The sequence below is a fragment of the Aulostomus chinensis genome, chromosome 5 (genome assembly GCF_037954235.1).
Source record: "Aulostomus chinensis isolate RoL2024-O1b breed Wild chromosome 5, RoL_Achi_v1.0, whole genome shotgun sequence".
NCBI lineage: Eukaryota > Metazoa > Chordata > Actinopteri > Syngnathiformes > Aulostomidae > Aulostomus > Aulostomus chinensis.
This window is the reverse complement of record NC_141324.1, coordinates 8,698,742-8,721,643: the sequence shown is the minus strand read 5'-3', so window position 1 is coordinate 8,721,643 and position 22,902 is coordinate 8,698,742. Positions and strand designations below refer to the sequence as shown.

The following is a 22,902-nucleotide window of genomic DNA, read 5'->3' as shown; positions in this document are numbered from 1 at the left end:
ACTCCAGCTTATAAACAACAACAAGCGCATGGCCCAACATAGAAGAGCCAACTCTGGAGGACAGGACTCAGCGGTTTTCCTCCACCTCAAGGAGGAAAGCCACTCCTTCCAGGACGACCATGTCCAAATCCTCGACAGAGAGGACAGATGGTTTGAAAGAGGAGTTAAAGAAGCCATCCACGTCAGGATAGAGAAACCATCTTTGAACAGAGGAGGTGGACTGCGACATTTCCTTTCACCTATTTACAACCAAGTCCTTTCAAAGCTTCCCCAAAGAGCTCAGCTGAAAGACCCATGTGGAACGGCTGATGCCAGCACAGACCATTAGCATCTGAGGGGTCGGTGAAACTCCCTAACGACCACCCCTGAAACTCCCTGACACCGCACAACGACTGTCGTTTGGGGGGGCCAGGTGAGTCTCGGGAGGGTCGTTTCCACCACAATAGCACTGACCACTCCCACATAGGTTTATAAGCTGGAGTTTCCACACTCTTCACTAGAACTGAAGAAGCCTCTCAGATGAGAGGTGAAACGTCTTCAAGATAAACTTACGTCCAGTTGACCAGATTTTACTTCGCTTCTATCTGTGTGTGTCCATTCATGCCCCGCCCACCTCCTATCTACCTGATCAGACCTGGTATTCACTCTCGGATTTCCTCTGAAACTCTTGGAGACTGGAGAGGTGCAGAGCAGCGCCCATCCAGAGCAGCAGATGGGACGGACGACTAAGGAAGAAACCTCCTTGCACGTTGGTGGAAATGTGCTGGCGCGCACACTTGTGTTGAACTCTGCCTGGTTAATGAAACCACTAAGTGAGAGTAAAATCTCCGCTGGATTAACATTCCAGTGCTTTTAAAGAGAACCACTGCATGTCCCCGCCCGTGAGGCAGGCAGATGGACAGACGGATGAACGCTACCACACCGTCCAAAAAAACCCCTGAGCTTTGACCTCATGTTGACACACATCAATGATACATTGCCTCGATTTGAGGACTTAAACAAACAAACAAAAAAAGAAAAAGTAAAAAGCGCTAATGCCTGGTGGTCCAAAGACTCAGCTCGTCCCGACCTCAGCGCTCTGTGGAAGTGTGTTATGAGAGGCTGACCCACTTTGGCTGGACTCACTCTCTTATGCATGTTTCTGTTTCCCAAACCTGAAGTTTACACCGGAGCAGCTGAAGAAATCCTGAGAGTGTATGAATGAAGAAGCACACTGATCCCAGATCAGATACTGTGACACATGCATGTGCTGCGTGAAGCTGCATGTCTATTTATAGTACACTTACACTGTCTGACCAAAAATACATCGGTGCAGTACAGCTGGAGTTTTTGGAGGTGGCTGCTGCCTGCTGCCATGCACGTCTGTGTGTGTGTGCGTGTGTGTGTGTGTGTGTGTGTGTGTGATTCCTGTGAGTGTCAGAGGGTTGATTGAGGTCATGCTGGTGAGAGCAGCCGAGTCAAGGAATATTTTGAGTCGTGAATGTTTTACTCGCAGCGATCAGTTTAAGATGGTGATTTTCAACAAAGTCATGAAGGCGTAGTCGACCCACATTCCTGGTCTGGTTTACGATGAGGGCATTTTTAGATTTAATGTCACTCACAGGTGATTAATGAGGATGTGACACAACAGGCTGCAGCTGGTGATGTCACTGGTTACCTACACCAGTATTCTGACAGGTGATCTTTGACGGCTCATCCAGTCAGAGAGCTCTGAGGCCAGAGGCCCTCTTATGTAACCTATGGTAACCTACATTCTCAGGTTGCTGCCGCTGGCCCCCCCGGCCTGGGTCCTCCTGATGACCCACATACCGCCAGCGCTGCAGGCATGTGGCACCTTCCCTCCCACCTGTGGATTCTGTCGCACATATGGTCTACAATAAGGTCCAGGTAGTCAGGGACAAGAGCGCTGAATCAGCATAATGAACGATTTGTTAACACTGTTTGTGAACCTCAGAAGGGAGCAGCGACCCTGAACCAAGCCTCCAAGCTGGCCTCCATGTCGGCTGTGACCCTGAAAAATGACACCAACACCACCACTGGTGATGGAAGATAGATAGATGGATAGATGGATAGATGGATAGATAGATAGATAGATAGATAGATAGATAGATAGATTGATAGATAGATGGATGGATAGATAGATAGATAGATAGATAGATAGATAGATAGATAGATAGATAGATGGATAGATAGATAGATAGATGGATGGATAGATAGATGGATGGATAGATAGATAGATGGATAAATAGATAGATAGATAGATAGATGGATGGATGGATAGATAGATAGATGGATAGATAGATTGATAGATAGATAGATAGATAGATGGATAGATAGATAGATGGATAGATAGATAGATAGATAGATAGATGATAGATGGATGATAGATAGATAGATAGATGGATGATAGATAGATGGATGATAGATTGATAGATGATAGATGGATAGATAGATAGATAGATAGATGGATGATAGATAGATGGATGATAGATGATAGATAGATGGATAGATAGATAGATAGATAGATAGATGACAGATAGATGGATGATAGATGATAGATAGATGGATAGATAGATAGATAGATAGATAGATGACAGATAGATAGATAGATGATAGATGGATGATAGATAGATGGATAGATAGATAGATAGATAGATAGATAGATAGATAGATAGATGGATGATAGATAGATGGATGATAGATAGATAGATAGATAGATAGATAGATAGATAGATAGATAGATAGATAGATGGATGATAGATAGATGGATGATTTACTCAACTCAGACAAACCCCTCCATTCTCACTCCCTCAGTCGCTGATGTGTCACTCTTTCTCAGTGGAAATATCTCACACATGCACATGAGCTGACTCCGTCCTAAACAGCCTCTGATGTCATATTTTGATGGTCGTCACCATGGCGGCGAGGGCAAATATAGCCCAGCTCTCTATTCTGGAGGATAGAGGGAGTGAATCACAAGGCTTGCATCATGAGGGCTGTCATCAACATCTATGTCATTGTGGTTTCACCAGTGTTGGTGTCGTTCTACCTGACTTCAGGGTTCATGACTCTCCTCTGTGCTCACAATTAAAAATACTCATTATCATTTATTAAGAGTCTGAATGATGGAAGCCTTTCACAACACTATTGAGCAAAAATACGGTTATGGTTGTTTAAGAAACATGTCTCTATATCTATATCTTGATTAAATCTGTAGAATAAATTAAAGTTTTATATGAATAAATGTGGCGGCACAGTGGAGCAGTGGTCCTCACTGTGGCCCCCCAGCAAAAAGGTTGTGGGTGGAGCCCCAGCTGGAGCACGGGGTCTTTCTGGGTGAGTCTCCATGTTCTCCCTGTTCCTGCTGGGTTCTCTCTGGTACTCCAGCTTCCTCCCACAGTCCAAAGACATCAAGAGGGACCAGGTTAATCCAGACTCTAAATTGACCGTAGGAGTGACTGGGAGAGCCAATGGTTGTCTGTCTCTATGTGTTGGTCCTGCCATGGACTGGTGACCTGTCCAGGGGGAAGGGTGCTGGGATAGGCTCCACCCCCACCACCCTGAACAGGAGAAGAGGGAAAAGATGGATGGAGGGATGGATGGATGGATGAATAAATGTTCCTTACATTCATGCTATGTGAGAAAATTTGTTCAACTCGTCATCGGCAGGAGGCTACTCTTCCTGCCTGCCAAACATGCTAATTTGAATGTGGATCAATATGTTCATTCATATCAGAGGGAATGAATGCCAGATTATATATATATATATATATATATATATATATATATATATATATATATTCATATTCATATATTGTACATACTCTCACATATTTGATTGTTTCTCATTAATTAAATATCAGCCCCAACATGTTCTTTTATGTCTGTTCTGGTGAAACCCCGTCAGCCTGTACTTGGCCACCCCACCAGTTCCGACGAGCCTGTGGTGACTCCGCCCATCCGTCCCGAGCTGGCAGCGCGCCCGAACGCCATCTTCCTCCGAGCTTTTCCCATAGCATGCATGCAAGCGCATTTATCTTTACCTTCATGGGTTGTGTCGTATTTTATTCAATTCATGGTTAAATTAATTCTTCCTTCACGTGGCCACATGTTTTTGTCTTATTTAAAAAGTGTAGCATAGATATTTTCCAGTGCGGCTTTGGGCCCCATTCAAGCCGTCTCCAGCGCCAGGTGGTTGGCGGGACTTGTCAGGATGTCGGTGTTAGCAGTGACGTCAGTCTGGTCAATAGCTGTTAGTGTTTTCTAATCATTACTAGAACAAAGCTTCAGACAGAGAAAACTGAACCACACAAGTTGCATATCTCTAATTATCACGCCGTGGCTTTACGACCACTTCAGGAACTATGATGGAAGACTAAAGAAAGCACGTACGAAGCAGTCGCTCTCCAATGGAAGTGTTCAGGAACAGAATCACCCGGAAACATCGGTGCTGATAGCATCTGCACCCGCCACTTCTCAGTCTTTCAGTCGCTCCACTGTGGAAATGCCATCAGACAAAGACCAAGGCTATGATTTCACAATGTGACGCCTTAAGAGATGCATCAACTCCCGTCCTTTTGTGAGTACAGTGGTGTCAGTGTTGGGTGTGATGCGGAGGAACTTGCTGTGACACCCTGACGGCAGGTCCTGGCCCTGTGCCTGGGGTGCTGGTCTCGATAGACCACATGTAGAGCCTTGCCATCATCGATTTGACAAAAATCTGTTTCATTTTAAAATCATTTGCAGTTGCTATTGCACCATTGCCTGCTGACTCCTTACAAATCTCCCCCATCACTTTTTCACCATTGTTGCAAAAGCGAGTAAAGTTGCTGCCCAGTGCGTAAAGTAGGGCACGCAGCTCAACAGAAGTGATCTTATCTGCATGTGAGCAGGACTCAGCTTTAACCATCAGCAGCCTCACAAATGAGTGAACTTGCTGAGTGATGTGAAACCAAATGGAGTTTTTACAGAAGGAATTTTGTTAAACGTGACATTTATTCTCTTTATGTGTGGCTGTTTTATTATGTATTCATAATCACTCACGAGTAAAGGTGTGTGTGTGTGTGTGTGTGTGTGTGTGTGTGCGTGTGAGCCTCTTCTCATCATACCACTGAGTGTGCCTGGCCCTCCGCCCGGCAGTGGAAGCTCCTGTACTCTTGGAGTTCCAGCACAGTGTATTCTAGTGTTCTGGTTGGCTGTCACATGTGTCTCCATGTGAGTGTTAGCAGCAGCAGCAGCAGCAGCAGGGAGGAGACCTGCCCTGCTCTCAGCTGCTCAGGCTAGAACTGGCTGTTCTGTGGAACTCAGTTGTGAGGGTGAGATTGTTGGAATCCTACTCATCTCCATCTCCCTAGCTCACCCCCCCCCCCCCCCCCCCGCCTGCCTGTCCTGTCTTCCACTGCAGCTGGCAAAACACATGACCCGTGATGGGCCTCCTCACCTCTTCATGTTTGTACGCTGTAAAGTTGCACGACAGATGTCTGCAAACTATTGCAGTCCAGTAACCATGCTGCATCGCAGCAGCATGCTAACTAGCAAATGGCAACAGTCAACAAGCTAGCAGCTATGCAACCCTTTAACCACTTTGGTTATCGTCAGAGGGAGATATGTTGCTATGGCGCCTTCTGCTGGCTGTCACGTGATAAAGGTTTTCTAGTGAAGGCCTTTTCAACATTAATATTTGAAATGAGGAAAGCCCCCTGAGACCCCACAACTGCAAGGGCCCAAAAGCAATGTATTTGTATCAAATGCTAATGTGTTTGCAGTGTTGCTTATGAATATTTCACGTGAGAGCATCAACCAGCATGCTAATATAATATACTATTATATAATGCTCTGTTTAAGGTTCAGGGTGATGCTTCTTGGTTTCAGACTGCTGTGTTGTTGTGTTTAGTCAAAGAGAGACGAGAAGGAGGGCTGGGCTACGTGACAAACAACAGACAGCAACAAACAGTAAAACTAAATAATGAACAAATACATTTAAAAATAGTTACCACAAAGAAGTGACTCTACAAATATATGTGAATAATTCCAGGAGCTAGGAGAAGTTGAACTAAAGTTTTCCAGCTTCAGGAAAACCGTCAAAATAATGATCTCAATCCTTCTAATGGTCTCATAACTTATTCTCTTGCTTGTTATGTGGGAACCAGATGTTAATTGCACGTACATTTTAACGTGGAACACTCAGAATATTGAACAGTTACGTTGCCCGTATCCAAAAGAAAGTTGTCAAGTTATTGGAGTGTAAAAGCCTCTGAGCAGCAGTAGACTGTAACAGGCAGCAGCAGCTACGAGCGCTTCATAGATTTACATGCAGTGTCAGCTTTTCCTGCCCTGTTGGCATGCAGCAGATTAACCAGCAGCAGGAGCAATGTCACGCGTTATCATCTATTTAAGCACACTGAGGAATAACAGTGCGTGAAGTGTATGAATGTGCCTCCTGCTGCCGTGGTAGAAAGGCTATGGCTGGCATGTGAGGTGCAGATAAAATGCTGCTGCTGTGAGGAGAGGCGATACAGTAACAGAGCAGTTATGTCTGGCATGTCAGCTGCCACTCACATCTGCTCGCTCTCAGCGTCACATTTTGATTCCAGTACCTTGCATGCGGTGTCTTTTGACTGTGTTCTGCTTTGAATTAAAATGTCTTGTGCAGTCTTGCGCTTTACTGAGATTCATCATGTGACGTGATGGTGGTAAATCTCGTATCCAGACTCTTCCAATCACAAGGTGCTGAAGGACTTTGGCCACATGAAACCGCTGCACCTTGAGAGAGATGCTTCAAAACAAGTCAGCCACAAAGACGGAGATGTTCTGGTGCCGCCATCCTCTCTGCAGGTACGTGGTTGAACGTTGTCTTTTGGAGACATTCTGGCAGAACAAAACTAATATAAAATAATATCTGGAGTAGGTTTTGCTGTGTAGCACTTTGAGTCACAGTGTCTGGGAATTGCTTATTATCCGTGTACTTTATTTAAAAATCATACATCTATTAAAGCCATTTTTTCCAGGCTATTTTGTGTGAAACATCGTCACTTAAACTTTTTTTTTGCCGTTTGTACAATAGTCTGCTGTCATATTTAGTTGTACGTTTGTGGAGGGACCATAAACATTAACTGAGTCATATGACCGGCGGTGTGACTACCTGTTACATAATAACTAAGATGACTCTAAACACCAGTTGAATGCTTGAATTCTAATGAGTGCACTGAAACAAGAACACGGATTATTACTTGTTTTTCTCTAAAAGTGACAATGTTTTGGGTCACTGACGAGAACTTCTTACCGTATCAGCTGTACGAGTGAGTGACTGCTGTTAGCCGGTCTGCTATGGAGGTGCTCGGCCTGAGGAGGACCCAGTCCCTGCGGAACCTTTCTGGGGCTCAGGAGAGGTCATGGGTCACGCCAGCTTCCACACACTGGGACAGGAAGTCTGTGTCTCAGCTGGTGAAACAGTAAGTTGTGAACCACCACAGGCTGCAAGCAACTTTTTTATTTTGGAAGAAGCTCTAAACACAAGACTGATGCGTGGTCTCAAACAAAGAGCGACAATCTAAAAGGCGTTTTAAACTCCATGTCCAGTATCTGGACAAACGGGAACCATCTGTCTGTCCAGATGCTCAACGCTGCGCTGTTCACTGTTCACCTGCTCGTCTCTCGCTGTTTGAAGGTTAGTGAGCAGACGTTGCTGGACCATAATCCAAAGGTAACCCTGCAGAGTGAAGTCATTTGGCACACTGCTAACATAAAATATAAATTATCACCATTTTAAAATGACAGTGAAAAGAATGTCTTTATTTTCCACAGACTGGGGTTTTTATACTGCATGTATGAGCAATGAGCAGTGAACAGTTAGGAGGGGCTTGGATAAGAGAAAGATAAGCTAAGCTAAGATAAGATAAGATCAACCTGTATTCGCCCCTTAGTGGGGAAATTGGCACCATTACAGCAGATGGACCAGTAACAGCAGGCCTTGTTTAAGCAGTGTAATAAGGAAGTGTGGTAGCGCTCTGATAAGAGCAGCTTCAATGGAAAGTCATGAGGCTGCTGGAGCTAACAGTTACAGTGTCAATCTAATTTAGTGCTGTAATTTAGCTCCATCAAGTAATTTGAGCTTGTGCACAAAATTCTTGCTTGTTTGTAGTCCTGTTTTCAGGCACAATAAACCAGTTCAGAACAGTACAGGACATTTACAGAGGAGGCCAAGACAAGAAGAGGGAAGCAGACCAGACTCTTACCTACTGCGAGTCACCAGTGCTAACGGTTAGCAACTGCTGTGGGTCCCCGCGGTCTCCTTTTCATCACAATTCCTGTCTTTCAGTCAGAATCATTTGTTTCATGCTAAGTGCTGTTACAGTTCTCAAGTGAACAGGAGTTTTGGTATCACCTGTATTAGCAGAGGCTACTGCTGCCAGGTTGAATGACCTGATACTGGTTTAGAATTCATACCTGTTTTTCTTCATGTTCCCATTGTTGAATGTTTGAGCATCTGCAGACTGATGGACGTGCCGAGGCTTTTTTTCACAGTCGCTGATGAAAGTATCTTTATTTCTGCGCGTGTGGAGAGTACGTCACTGGAAAGGTGGACATACAAGCATGATTGTGACGTCGTGGATGTTTTCCGATCCGGTCCTGACCCGTAATTCAGCCCGCTCTCACATGATGTGGACACTTGCATAGAAATTTATTCTGGAATGTTCAGTGAGGGAGAGGGGATAGATGACATTTTAATGATTGGAGGTGGAAGTGGTAGGTCCCTTTCTTTACAAAGTCACATCAGACACGGAGGAATTATTTGTTCATTTCTGAACGCCTTGACTCATTATACAAACAATACCTTTGTTCACACAGGTACCAAGGCTGTCACAACCTAAGGAGTTCTGAAAAAGGAGACCACAAACTCCAGGTAGCGCAGCTTGTAGTTTTATTATCACTATTAAACATATTACCACATCAGTGAAGCCAAAGCACCCGTCTATCGCTGACCTGCTGACCTCCAGGTGTCGGACACTTTTACCGGGAGACGATGGAGGACGGCGCAGAGCAGTGAGGCAGGGGCCTTCAGCCTGTCCAGGAGTCGCTCCATGGACTTCCTCCCTCAGAAGGAAGCTTCAGGGACCAAAGCTCTGTGTGCCCTGTTTGAGTCTAGGACCACCCAGCAGCCGAGGCTCAAGCCAAACGCAGTGTCCCTGACTGGCAGTAACACAGGAAGGGACTGCCCCCTGCAGGACTGGAGAAGTAACGACACAAGCTTAAGGGTGAGTCAGTTGAGTACATCAGCATTGTTTTTATGCAATAAATGCTTTATTCTTTAAATCTTTAAACAAATGTTGGCTAGTTTTCCAAAGTTTAAGCCAAGACTTATTACGGATGCATGATGATACCATATATGTACTGTATCGTATCAGTCCAGTGGCTAATATTTATATCTTTGCTCATCATCTGTTTTTTAAGGATTGTGAGAATGTGAATTACCTGAATATCATATGCTCTTGATTTATATAGATATTATTGACTTTGGTTATTGACAGTGTGGAGGATATCAGCAGAACATACAAGGAAAAATAAAACATCATCATGAATTCCTATTAAACCCCTGAATGCAGAACTGAACAGACGGTTATGACAGTGTTATCAATATTTCCTTGAACATAGACAAGAGGGTTACTTCCACTAATCTTGAACAGTCTCTCAGTAGCTATGGCCACCGGATACAGGTGGCGTAACAACAACTGGAAACATTCTAGTGGGTCTGCTGATGTCATGTGCTGTCGATCCACAGAGAACCAGCCAGACGGAGGGGGGGAAGCCCTCCAATGGGCTCCCAGAGTCTTACGCCAGACTCTCCCGACTCTCCAGACTCTCCCAGGGTGAGCAGCGGTGCTATGTTTCTCGTTTACCATCACAGATACCTGATCCCCCCAGCCATGAGCTCCCTGCTGTATTTTTGTGCCACACTTCACCAGCACTTATGTTTTGTGGACCAAATAAATTATGTGAAGGGATCAAAACCCCTGTGACTTCTGTGCAGCTGTTTAACACTTGTGCCCCAGCTTCTTCATGGTGGAATATTTAGTTGTTGTTTTTTAAGCTATATATGTAAGCACACTCATCGGTGCTTGAGCCTTCACACACAGTCAAACGAGTCTATATTCAGTTACCGCAGAGCAGAAGTGTCAGGATCAAGGACTCTACTGGAGCATCACCATTGGCTAAGCAGCGGTGTTCTTTGACCCTAAATAAAGACAAGGATGTTGCGGTGTAAATGCATAACTATGTGTTGGGCACACATGCTCAAGATAGGCAAGACTGTTGCTGACGGCTTTGACCGTGACGCAGACCTTGGCCCTCTGAGCCAGGCCGCTGTGTCCTGGAACTGATATCACTGCGGCGTGTGCTAGCTGATGCTTTACCCCCGTGATTTGTCTACTCCTGAGTCAGACAGGAATGTGAGCGGTGTCGACTCCAGAGGGTCTGACATGATTTGTGTTTGAATGACAACCAAAGCCCTAAACACTCTGGTAAAAATATTCAGATTCTGACTTTCTTCAGCAGCACTGGACCAAAGTAGGACCTTGATCGGCTTTTTTGGTTGTTGTTGTTTCTTTTATGTTGCCCACCAAACGCCCTCCAGCACCCAGGCTGCAGGTCCCACCCAGCGCCTGTTATAGGGGATGACAATGTAGCAGTGGGAATGGAGATGGAGGGGTGCCCCACTCTCTCAGTGACTAACAGAGGTGATTGACTCAGCCCAGTAGCAGCCGCCAGCCACCCTCCCAAAATAGCCAAAGTGTCACACTGGGGGCAGCGGCTCTGATAAAAATCAGCTGTCACTGAGGCCAGAGGACGAGAGAGAGACCATTGGGAGAGGAGCACTAAGAGAGAGGAGAGCCATCACCGAGGCCTTAAGAGTCAGTAGTCCAACTCAGCAGCGATACCGAGGACTGGGACGTTTAGTGAGTATCATCGCTCTTCCTTTGAGTAACATGGAGGATGTTAAAGGGGTAATTAACGAAGAAAACTGCCAAACAATACAAGTTACTGAATTTAACAGCATATTCAGCAAACGAGAGTTAATGTTTATGGTCCCTCCACAAATGTACAGTGTTGGGATGCTTTTTACTTCTATTTCAGCTTCAAAATGTTGTTTCATGTTGTACTACCTTATCTGACAAGTTAAAGGGATTGAAGCTGTGAATATTATTTATTTCAATCACTGACACAAACCCTCCGTGGCTGTGTCATACCTCAGACTTGACTACAGTTTTAAACTCGATTCCTTGCTCGCCTCTATCAGTGAAAGCTGTTTTCCAGGTGATGAAACAGCCGTTTAGCGCTGATATGAGGTCAGTTAATCCCAATACCTCTTATTTGGAAATTTGCTCCAATGGTAACTCCTTGCTAGCCATGGACAAGAAATTTGAAGCATCTTCGTACGATTAGTGGAGGCCTCCATGTCGATGTTGCTGCTCATCTTCTTCGTCATACAAACCCTGAGCGACTACAGTCATTTGGGACTTCAGGAGGCTCTGTGCCATCCTAACTCAGGACGCTCTTCAGTGGGAGTGGTTCTCCAGCAGTCAGAACAGGAAACACGTTTCTGTAATTCTAAAAATCCTAAATGTCATCCTGAACTTATTTAAGACAGGATTTAAGACTTAGGAAGTGGCTTTCATGAGGTTCCAGGTTTCCTGCTCTTTGTCAGGGTGATGGTGAGCTTTGAGAGGCAACTGTCATTAAAACAAGAAGAACTCAAAGATAATTCCAATTTTCTCTTTGGGGGGTCTGGGGGGCCTCCAGCGTGAGGAGCCTTTTTGGCATGCTGGTTTTCATTACAGTCTGTGAACGCTGCAACAATCGCCAACAGCTGATGGTGGGGAAGAGCAAATACCAGCTGCATTCACCGGCATTTGCACAGCTGCCAGCAGCCCAAAACACCCTCACATTAGTGCGCTGCTAATAGCTCCTCTTCATTCCTGGAGATTTAGCCCAGATCAAAGAGAAGTCGGGAGAAACTGCTCCAACTGCAAGAGCGTGGGAATCCCGCTGAAAGGCTCCGAGCCTTCAGAAACAGAGGATCTTAAAGTGACACTTCACCCAGAAAGCATATTTTCATTTCATGTACTAACTAATAGGTGTCTTGAGCTCACAAAGATGTTTTTCTCTCCTGCATCACTTCTTTCTCCAGAATGTAGAAAGAGCCAGCCACATGAATTCAAATTGAAGCTGACTAAGACTGATGGCTAACAAAAGCTAAAGATTTGCTTACAAAATCCCAAGTCGATCTGATCCACTGTGACTGGGGACAGAAGCAGGAGGGTTAGAGTTTGTTTTCAGGAGGACAGTGGGTTGTACCAGACTATAACCTGGAGTGTTTAAAAAAATGGACATTTGTGGACAGTTTTGTTGATGTTAGCCATCAGTCACCATTAGCTTCAAGCTAAATCAAGTTCTCTCTGTATTCTGTGGTCACAGAGACATAAAAACAACAACAACACCTATTTGTGAGTACTTGAAAGGGAAAAATACACTTTTTGGCTGAGGTTTTTGGCTCATCGGCTATGAGTGGTGTGTATGAATGTACAGTGATACCAAGTGAGGAAGTTGACCTCTGCGCTCGGTTGCCTCATTCTCTCTGCTCACCCATCTATGCAAATACTTTAAGTCCGGACTAGTGAAAGGCGCCAGCTTTTGTCCGGTGAGGGCTTACTGTGTGAAAAGAGGAGGTGTGTTCAAATCTGGCCATTAGTTACAGATGGAAAGCCTGTGCAACACTCTGACCTCTGGCCATATTGTCCACTCTGCTGCTGTTGAAATATTTTCTAAATGTATCATAGCCTCTGTGAAAAACTACAGCAGACACATTCAGCTGCAGGTTCGATCAGTCTCATGTTTTAATGGTGTCAAGCTGTCGCATTCCTTTGGTCAGGTGTTGATGGTTTGATGGCGGCAGCAAGCTCAAGCAAACAATGTGCAAACAATCTGGGTCACTCCAGCTGAGCAAGCAGTTGCTGTTTTGTTTTGTTTTTTGTTTCCTTCTTGGGCGTCATGGTCCGTCACTGGCATGCAGGTTTGCTCGTCAGATAGTCACAACATAGCTGGGGCTTTTATTTAAATCTAAAGTTTCTCTATTCGTTGTCCCATTTCAATATTTTGTCTCCCAGGCAGTGTCATGTGTGTCTGCTGCAGAAATAGTTTCCATTAACTGGGTGCAATAACAGTAAGCTGATAAGAAAGATTCCAACATCACTAAAAATACACACACCATGAACATCACGTATTTTTACACACACACACACACACACACACAAGTATAGTCATTGTTTTATCGTTCACATTTATTGCTCTGCTTTGCTAATTCTGGGTCACAAGAAAACTGAGATCCAAAGTGAGCAAAAGCGATTTCCTCAAATGTCTGTCAGTCGGTGTTTTCCTGGTGAGAAAAAAAGTGTCAACACTTTAGCTGGACTGGTTTCCGGTTTTAATTCTTCTCCTCTTGTGCAGATGACAAATATAGTCCAGCACTGACTAAGGGGGGCACCCCATCACCACAAGCCAGAGACAGGATATCTACTTCCTCCTCCGTCAGGGACAGATCAGCTCTCTATCTGTCAAGAGCAGCAGCCATCAGCTCAACAGGAGTGAGTTCCTGAAATACCTGTCATTCTCACACACACACACACACACACACACACACACACACACACACACATCCTTGTACTTATATCTTTGTGAGGACTTTCATCGATGTAATGCATTCCCTAGCCCCTCACCCTAAACTTAACCACCTCAGCTGACTGCCTGACCCTAACCTTGACCCTAACCCTAATCTGAACCTGATTCTAACCTTGACTCTAAAACCAAGTCTTGACATTCAAACGGCCTTTTGAGGAAGTGAGGACCTGCTAAAATGTCCTCACTCTGTTGGTAAAATACGTATTCTAGTCCTCAATATGTAGCAAGAACAAGAACACACACACACACACACACATTGAACAATCCTCATGATGAGACAATATGGGTTGTTCTCATGTACTCCAATGTCTAAGTGTACCAATTAATTTTAGTTTTGCAGGAATAACAAACATTATTTCTCTGTGGTTCTGCAGGAATTCATTGTTACTCCAGGAACGAGGGCTAAAAACTGTAAGGTACTGTGTGGTTCTCTTAGAATGTGGGTGCTGTGTGACGTGTGCAGTGGAACTGACTCTTTGCTTCCATGACTACAGATCTTTGACCTAACACACAGGCGTAACACAGCCTTAGAAAAATGACACACAATCACAAGTTAAATACTTTTCCCATCTATTTGTAATCAATATTCTGCTGTCTTTTTCATTTCTATGAATGTCACCTTGATTTATGCCCAATATGCTTAGAAACAGCAGGCTACACTGGTGTCATCAGAACATCATCATCAAGTAATTAAATAAGGTTTCTGTCTCTTACACTGGATCATAAAATCAGAACACATCTTTGGCCAAACGCCTGCAGCATTTCTTTAGAAACCTGAGCCAGAGCATCTCGGCGGTCTCCGTGCGTGTGTAAACTCTTCAGTACGGAGCGGCCACGGACTGCTTTCTTAACACGTTCCCTCAATTAAATTATCTTGAGCGACATCATCATCTATCTTTCTGTCGATGGCCGCTCCACGGTGGCACATGTCAACAAGTTATGCGTGTATCCACAACCTGATATAGCTTCTTCTTTCTCATAGAGCATTTTACATCATCAGTCTTCACATTTTGTCAACAATTTAAAAAAAAAGATTTTCACCAGCTTTCTTTAGAATAAATCTAACTGTGAACTCCTAACAAATATTCTAATATATAAAACGTGGGATATAACGTAGCAGAAGTAACTTGGTGCACCGTATGCTGTAGACTAGATGTGTGATGTGTGACCAGAGATGTTTAAGAAGAGAGGAGATTCCAATCTTTGCACAAAATTCTCTGTTTAAATGAATCTCTTTGTGTCATGTTGACATGTTGAACACAGTCCTGTTTGGTGGGACTTACTACTTTCATAACATTTACACTTCTTCTTTCAAAGACATTCACACCCTAAACAGAGACAAGTACCCGCTAAGACCTAAAACCACAGAGGAGCATGTTGGCGAGGAGGAGGTGAAGTGTATTTAGAAGGATATTTCAGGGACTAACGGGTTGACTACAGTTACATTTGGTGGAAGGATAGAATTTACAAGAAAAAATAAGTAACTTTTGAAGGTGATCAGCATTAAATTGTAGAATGCAGCTCGTTGCTGTATTTTTCATCATCAGAAATGTGTTCCATCTTTTCCCCGAGACTCTAAAAAGACTGCTCTCTTGTACTTTGAGAGTCAGTCACATAACCATTGGAAACCAGCTATGGTTGCTATCTCCCCGGTTTAGAACATCTCTGATCTGCCCACTAACAGCTATGACGTGTTTTGTTAACCTTGGCGTGTGACAGAAGATGATTTGCGGTGACACACATCGAGTGAGCACAGAAAAAGGTAACGTATCGCTTTTACTAAATGCACGCCATCAAAGTATTTGCATGTATTCTAATATTTTGTTTTCGGTGACCAAGGTCTGACATTGCTACATGTTATGTTTTTCATTTGAAGATGGCTGATGCAGCCAGGAAAGTCACAGTTTCACACTCATCTCATGACGAGGACGACTTACCTCTCCCCCCACCTCCTCCTGTACCACCTAGACCCCTTGACTATGAGGGACCCTCAACGATGACCAGCCTCCCTGTGCCTCCACCTAAAGAAACCTTCTCCACCTTCTACCAGCAACGACAGAAGAGTGAGCTGAAGAGGCTTTTCAAGCATATCCACCCAGATATCCGGGGGAGTCTAGATGATGCTGTTGATGATGAGATCATGAAGGCGGTGCAGCCAGAGAACGCTCAGGCAGCAGATGCAGCTTATCAGGGGGAAGTGCAGTCAATGAGGTGGATCTTTGAGAACTGGACTCTGGACAATATTGGGGATCCTCACGGAACCAAAAAGCTGCTGGATGAGGAGGAGTTAACAGGTGGAAACGTCAGATGCACCTCCTCCATGTTTGAGCACAGTGAGAGCTCCCAGCAAATTCCAGGGGCTCAAAGACAGACCTCAGTCAAAGGTGATGTGAGAACATCAACGTGGCTGTTTGAAACCCAGCCCTTAGATTCCCTAAATCAGTCCCAGACAGATGACGGTGAACTGGTAGAAGCAGTGCTGAAAGAGCCCATCCAGCCCGGAGATGTGAGCGGGACTCGGCTGCTTTTTGAGACGAAACCGTTGAGTGCCCTGGGACGCTGCAACTCCATCGAAGACTACAATTTCTTGAAACTGCGGTCAGAGGTTCAGGAGCAGAAAGGAGATGTCCAGAAGACTGTCAAACTCTTCCAGGCAGAACCAGGCTGTGCCATTAGAGATAAAAGCGGCAATATCCATAGGATTAAATCTATCTGCAGAGAAGAAATCAACAGTGGCACCAGCAGCACAGCCCGCTGGCTATTTGAAACGCAGCCTCTTGACCTGATTAATAAAGGAAGTGACACAGTGAAGATCATCCGGGGTATATCTCTGGAGGAGGGGCACGGAGGAGGTGTTGACAGAAAGAGGTGGATGTTTGAAACTCAGTCTTTTGACTCGATCCAAGAAGTTGTGGCGGTGGACAAGTTTGAAGGCACAGTGGAGGCTGACGTCACTAACAAGAGGCAACTCTTTGAATTACAACCACTGGCATCTCTTAAAGGAGACTCAGAAGAAAAGACACTGGAAAAAGATGAAATAATCGCAGGAAATGTCAAGACTTCTCTGTGGCTGTTTGAAACCCGACCCATGGACACACTCAATGACAGCTATGAAGTCGGATGTCTGAAGAAAATCGCCCTGTCGGCTGATGAACAAGGAGCGGTGAAAGACAAAAAACAAATATTTGAGAGGGGCAGCAATGAGTCGAACACCTCACTGAAAGACCACGATATTGAAAAGGGTGATGTGAAGAGATTCAAACACCTTTTTGAAACAATTCCCCTCAGTAAAATATCTCATTCTGATGAGGAGATTGGTGTAAAAGGAAATGGAGTCGCAGCAGGAAATGTTAAAGATAACAAAACATTGTTTGAGACCACTCCTTTATATGCAATAAAAGACAGTTCGGGAAATTTCCACAAGATCACAACCGTCAGCCGTGAGGAGTGCATCAAAGGGAAGGTCCAAAACTATAAGTGGATGTTTGAGACCAAGCCGTTACACCAGCTTGCAGAAGGAAAGGGAAATGTTGAGGTCATCAAAGGCATCACCAGACAGGAGGATACCATGGGTGATGTCAAGACAGCAAAGTGGCTTTTTGAAACTCAGACAATTAACAGGATCCATTCCAAGTTCAACCAGACTGAGCAAAGCCCTCCTGCAGAGGATGAGCCATGTAAAGGTGATGTCAAATCCTGCAAATGGCGTTTTGAGACACAACCAATGAACATTTTGTACGACAAATCAGAGAAAGCGGATGACAAAAAAGCCATCGACAAAACCGATGTTAAATCCATCACTTGGCTTTTTGAGTCACAGCCTTTGGACAGCATCAAAGACGGTGAAGAGTACAACTTAAGGCTGTGCAGGACCATACAGGATTCTGTTCGATCTGAGATTGGCGTTCAAACAGCCAAACATCTATTTGAAACAGAAACCTTAGACAGAATAAGACAGGACACACAGTCTGATCGAGATTTGAGATGTGTCAGCCAAGTAAACTTTCAGTCTGGAGATGTCTCTCGAGTCAAAGAACTTTTTGAATCCCAGTCCCTCGATGAAATAGGATCTGAGATGGTGATGGCATCTAATGAACAGAATGATGACGATCACATCCAGAAGGGATCAGTGCATAAATTCACTTGGTTGTTTGAGAACTCGTCCATGAGCAACAAGGACGACAGTGACACACACTTGCAGAGAGTTGGTGATGCTGAGAGCGGTGATGTACGGAACAAAAAGTTTATTTTTGAAACCTCCTCGCTGGACAAAATCCATGAGAGGCCTCTGGAAGAGAGGCCAGAGTGTGTGGAGCAGCCTGCAATTGACGTTGACGTGAAGTCCAGCACCATGATGTTCGAGTCCCTGCCTCTGTACGCCATCAGGGATAAAGAGGGGCAGTTTCATGAGGTGAAAACTGTGAAAAAAGAAGAGGTCATGAGTGGTGACGTGAGAGGAGCCAGGTGGATGTTTGAGACAAAGCCCCTCGATGCAATCAAGGCAGAGAACGAGGTTTATGTGATCCGAGCAGTCACTCAAGAGGACGTCAAGAAAGGAGACGTCAAATCAGCCAGATGGAAGTTTGAGACTCAACCTCTGGACTCCCTTACCAGCCGAGAGGAGCCTTCGGTCAGGGTCGTCGAAGAATTTGGCAGCAGCAGTGTGCAGCTCAATAAACAGAAATTTGAATCCGAGCAATCATCGAATAAGTTTGTGAGGATGGTTAGTGTGACTGATGTTCAGCATGGTGATGTCCGCACCTCCACCTGGCTCTTTGAAAACCAAACCATGGACAGTCTTAAAGGAGAAGCTCAGGAGCAAAGTCCAGTTAAAACAGTGCACAGGGAGGACAGCCAGAAAGGAGATGTGAAACGCTGCACTTGGTTGTTTGAGTCACAGCCACTGGACAAGATCAAGGAGCCTGAAGACACCTCGGTGCAAGGCGTTGAGGAGCAGATACCAAAAGCGGATGTGAAGTGCACTACTTGGCTCTTTGAGACCACTCCCCTGGACAGAATCACAGCCAACAGTGTTGCAGACTCCCTCACATACCTCCATGAAATGAATTTTGTTGAGTCAAGCGGCATCATAATAGAAGCCAACGAGAGCAGGAATGTTACCATGGCAAAATTCCAGTTTGAGGGCAACAAAGGCGTGCAAATCCAGAAAGAGGAGGTTGTTGGGGCCAACATCAGGAACATCATGTTACAGCTGTTACTCAGACCAACAGACACTCAAGTTACTCTTCTCAGAGAGGTGGAGAAAGGCAAAGTGAACACCACAATAGTGGAACTTCCATCAACCATCCATCTTGATAGGGATCAAAGAGTGCAAAACATTGTCCAGATGATCGATGAATTGCTTGTTGAAGATAAGAATTTGAAGAAAGGGATCCTAATGCAGGAGACAGCCGGGGGTCAAGCCAAGATGTCCGTTTATTCACTCATCTGCCATAGTGACACCAAATCTGTGATAGAAAGAGGAGATGTGAAGTCCACTATTGGAAGTTTATTAGCTACTGCCAGCAGTCAAAGGACTGCAGCCTCGTGCAGAGTGGATGACACTGAAAAGGGAAATGTGAACTTGTACACACGTTGCATTGAGAAAGGAGATCTGCACTACTTGAAGAGTCTCCACACTGAGGCTTCAGAAGATGAAGGGGATCACAACCTTCTGGCTCGGGAGCATGTAGAAATCATGCAAGGGGATGTGAGGGAAGCAAAGAGGAGTCTCTGTCAGCAAAAAGAGTCAGCAGAGAGAACCATTTCTGATGTTCTTCCAGGGGATGTGAAGAACACCAAAAAGGTTTTTTCATCTGAGTGCTCAGTCAGTGTTGAAAACTGTATTCCTAAAGAGGACATCATTCCTGGGGATGTCTCAACGGCAAAGCAGCAACTTGCAGTGAAGCAACCGGTCACAGTGGAAAAAGAGGAAATTGTAGCTGGTGACATTAAGGCAACATTGCAGTCATTAGAACGTGCAAAGCAGCAGAGCATGTATGTGGAGCGGGACATTGTTACACCTGGAACCATCTATGACATGGACCTGTCAGCCAAAGAGCCTGACACAGAAGGAAGCCAACCGCCAAAAGAAATCATCATATCTGGAGATGTGAAAGCAGCAAAAAAGTCCCTAGAGATGGCCAAGCAGCAAAGCATGCATGTGGAGCGGGAAACCGTCATCCCTGGAAAAATTTATAATCTGAGTGCCTCAGCACAAGAGGAAAGCCCCTCAGCAGTGACGAAATCATCCCCTAGATGCCAACAAATCAAGACTTATCCAAAGGTCAGTGTTGCAGTGAAAGATCAGGAGAGCCATGTTTCCTTTGAAGCTTGCCGCCAGGATGACATGTCACAAAGTTCAGTTATAGTCAGGGATTGTGCAGCACCATCTAGTGTAAGTTATGAGTGTAACGGTCTGACAAAGGAAGATGAGACAGAGGATGTTGTGAAAGGAGACGTAAAGGCAGCGATTAGGTCTCTGCAGAGTGCAGCGGCAGAACAGAAGCTTCTAGATAAGGAAGACATTGTAAGAGGTAATGTGCACCTGGCTCTGCAGTCTCTTGAGAAGTCTAGCATAAATGTCTCGAAAGGAGACTTTAAAGCTGCAATGATATACAGGAATTCAGGCAGAGCTTGTTCAGGGAGGAGCAAGACTGTTCACAAGCAGTGTGATTTGGTGTCTGTGCCTCCATCTGACACAAAACTGTCTCCTTCAATTTCAGTAACCTGTGAAGGACGACCATCCATTACAACACAGAACCCTACACCCAACCCTGTAGCACGCAGCAACGCTAAATCCTCCAGTTCTGAGGTTGTAACTGCACCTCCTCAAAAGACAATCGAGAAACCGCAGGAGCAGAAGCCAACTTTACCACCAAAGCCACAGTGGACTAAATCAGTAATTGTGGAAGAGGCGGATGTCCCTGTCATCATCAAAGACAATTTAGCGAGGGCAGTAATTCCTCCAAATGCAAAACAATTTACCGCAGGTAACCAAAAAAACACAATCCATAACAAAATCCCACAAGAGACCTCAGATAAACCATGTCACCAAAGGTTTCCTGATGAAGCACAACAAGCAAAGGAATGTCTTCCAAAACCCTCTAAGAATACAACTCCTCTCACGGGGACTAAATCAGATTGCCGAGCAATGGTGTCACACAGCACTGAAATGGAAATGGAGCGAAATGTAATCCAGAAAATCAATGCAGCCGAGGCGATACAGGTGTGTTTGAAGCAGCGCGCTGAAGATGCTCGATGTGACACGAACGTTAGTTTGAAGGCTGCTCTGCAGAACTTTGAACGAAAGGACAGCGAGGCGTTGGACAAAAGACTTCCTTTGTCCAAGAAGGTAAAAGTAATAAATGATAAAGTTGGCGAGAATAAACCGACTCATCAGTGCAATTCAAATTCTTCCATAAACCAAAAAAGCAGTGCAATAAATGCTTGCCACATGAAGCAAAACGACGGCCAACAAAAGCACGAGGATAAAGTCGTGTTACGAGAGAAGAAAGTCAAGGAGACGGAGGACGAGCGACGGCAGAGGCTCTCTGTCCACAAGGATGAAATCATGAAGGGAAACGTGAATGCTGCTATGGAGATTTTTGAAAATTTGAAGAAGCGAGATGAACTCAAGGGAATTCTGACTCACGTGCAAGCGATAGAGGGAGAGAGCAGCAATGTAAATGTTGGCTCCTTGAAGACATTGTACAGAAACGTCCCCGCTTGGGTCGCTGCGCCTAGCGGAAATGCGAAGCAAAGCAAAAAAGAGGAAAAGAAAGTTGATGTAGAGACACAGGATGATGATTTGGAAAGTGTTTCCTCAGTTGAAACTGCGTTCGAAGATTTAGAAAAGGCGAGCAAGGAAATAATGCATCTGAAGGAACAAACTTTGGTGAAACTCCTTGAAATTGAAGAGACAATTAAGAAAGCCCTGTACTCCGTTTCCAACCTGAAGTCTGAGACTGACATTGCAGGCTTGTCAGGACTCTTCGATGAATCCTTAAAATCAGAACAACACGTTCAATCTGCCAACAACATCAGAAAAATAAGCATTGGGTCAAGCAAGGCCAAATCGGGGGACATCAAGGAGACAGTTTCAGATTCAGGTCCTTCCAGACAGGAAGCCTCCCAACCAGTGCACAAGCCACTCATAAGACAGTCGTCCCAGTCGTCCCCATCATTCATCTCCATTCACTCTGCTGCCAGGAAGCCTGCAGAGCAGCCCAAGCCAGCCATGACGACATTTAAACCCCAACTTGAGGGCAACAGTCAAGCTGATGCTGCCCAGCGGAAGGTCAGCGTCCTCGAGGTGAAAACTGTTCCGGAACAACCCGCTGGAATATTCGGCACAAAGACTGTGAGTGAAACGTACGAAGAGAGCGACGCCTTTGGCAACGTGTTCGTTTCCTCTGTGACCTCAACGTTCGTCACCAAACAGTCTGAGAGCAAATCATCTCCTCTGTTTGAAGTGGTTGGGAGTCCAACCAGGTACGAAGTCACGGCATCCCCTTCTCTGCGAAGAGCCGCTCGCCCTTTTGAAGATGTCAAGGAAACAGGGAAGGTGTTTGTTACATTCAGCCAACCAACCGAGAGGCAGTGAATATCAGACATTGCTCTCCCCAGTCTTTAGCAACAAAGTTATTCCAATTGTGTATTTTAAAGGTTTTGTTAATCTGATCCTATGAAATTATGAAAATGTTAACTTTTAATTTAAGATGTCTTATAGATTTTATACTATAACCGCATTATGAAGCGTTACATTGTTTTATTGAAACTTAGCAGTTTATGGTACTGTATGTTCTCTTGTGTACATTGTTAAATAAATTACATCTTAAAAAAGAACTTCTGTTCCCCGTACAAGTTCTTCATGCTTGTTCTTTAGCTTGTAAAAGCCAAAAAAAAGAATTAACTGCAAACCAGTGGTGCCACTTGTTTGTTTGACTCACTTTGTTTGAGCTGAAAAGGCTTTAAGTGAGGAAATAGCGTCCTCCCACTGAAATAGAACATAGCTAACCTTCTATTAGCTTAGCAATTCAGTTTAGCCGTCTCATCATTGCATTGTTCCAGGCCTGACTAAGTTGAGCTTTGTCAGGCCGTAGAGGCACAGATGAGTTTTTGCTACTGGGTAATACTTAGGGAGGAAATACTCCAGAAATACAATTTATA

At 44.8% G+C, this 22,902-nt stretch overlaps 1 protein-coding gene across 1 annotated transcript; it reads left to right on the top strand.

The window, feature by feature from the left end:
- The first annotated feature begins 4,037 nt into the window (after nucleotides 1–4,037).
- Nucleotides 4,038–22,692, top strand: xirp1 (xin actin binding repeat containing 1). The gene is made up of 10 exons (XM_086202924.1): nucleotides 4,038–4,579; nucleotides 6,710–6,834; nucleotides 7,291–7,451; nucleotides 8,848–8,902; nucleotides 8,997–9,254; nucleotides 9,779–9,866; nucleotides 13,501–13,637; nucleotides 14,106–14,147; nucleotides 15,608–20,723; nucleotides 20,805–22,692. The coding sequence occupies exons 3-10, from the start codon at nucleotides 7,327–7,329 to the stop codon at nucleotides 22,334–22,336; spliced, it is 7,353 nt and encodes a 2,450-aa protein (XP_086059050.1). The 5' UTR covers nucleotides 4,038–4,579; nucleotides 6,710–6,834; nucleotides 7,291–7,326; the 3' UTR covers nucleotides 22,337–22,692.
- Nucleotides 22,693–22,902: the final 210 nt, after the last annotated feature.

Coding starts and splice junctions, on each gene's coding strand:
- xirp1 (XM_086202924.1), top strand. CDS start 7,327: ATGGAGGTGCTCGGCCTGAGGAGGACCCAGTCCCTGCGGAACCTTTCT. Junction 7,452..8,847: donor GTGTCTCAGCTGGTGAAACA/GTAAGTTGTGAA, acceptor TTGTTCACACAG/GTACCAAGGCTGTCACAACC. Junction 14,148..15,607: donor CGAGGGCTAAAAACTGTAAG/GTACTGTGTGGT, acceptor TTTCATTTGAAG/ATGGCTGATGCAGCCAGGAA.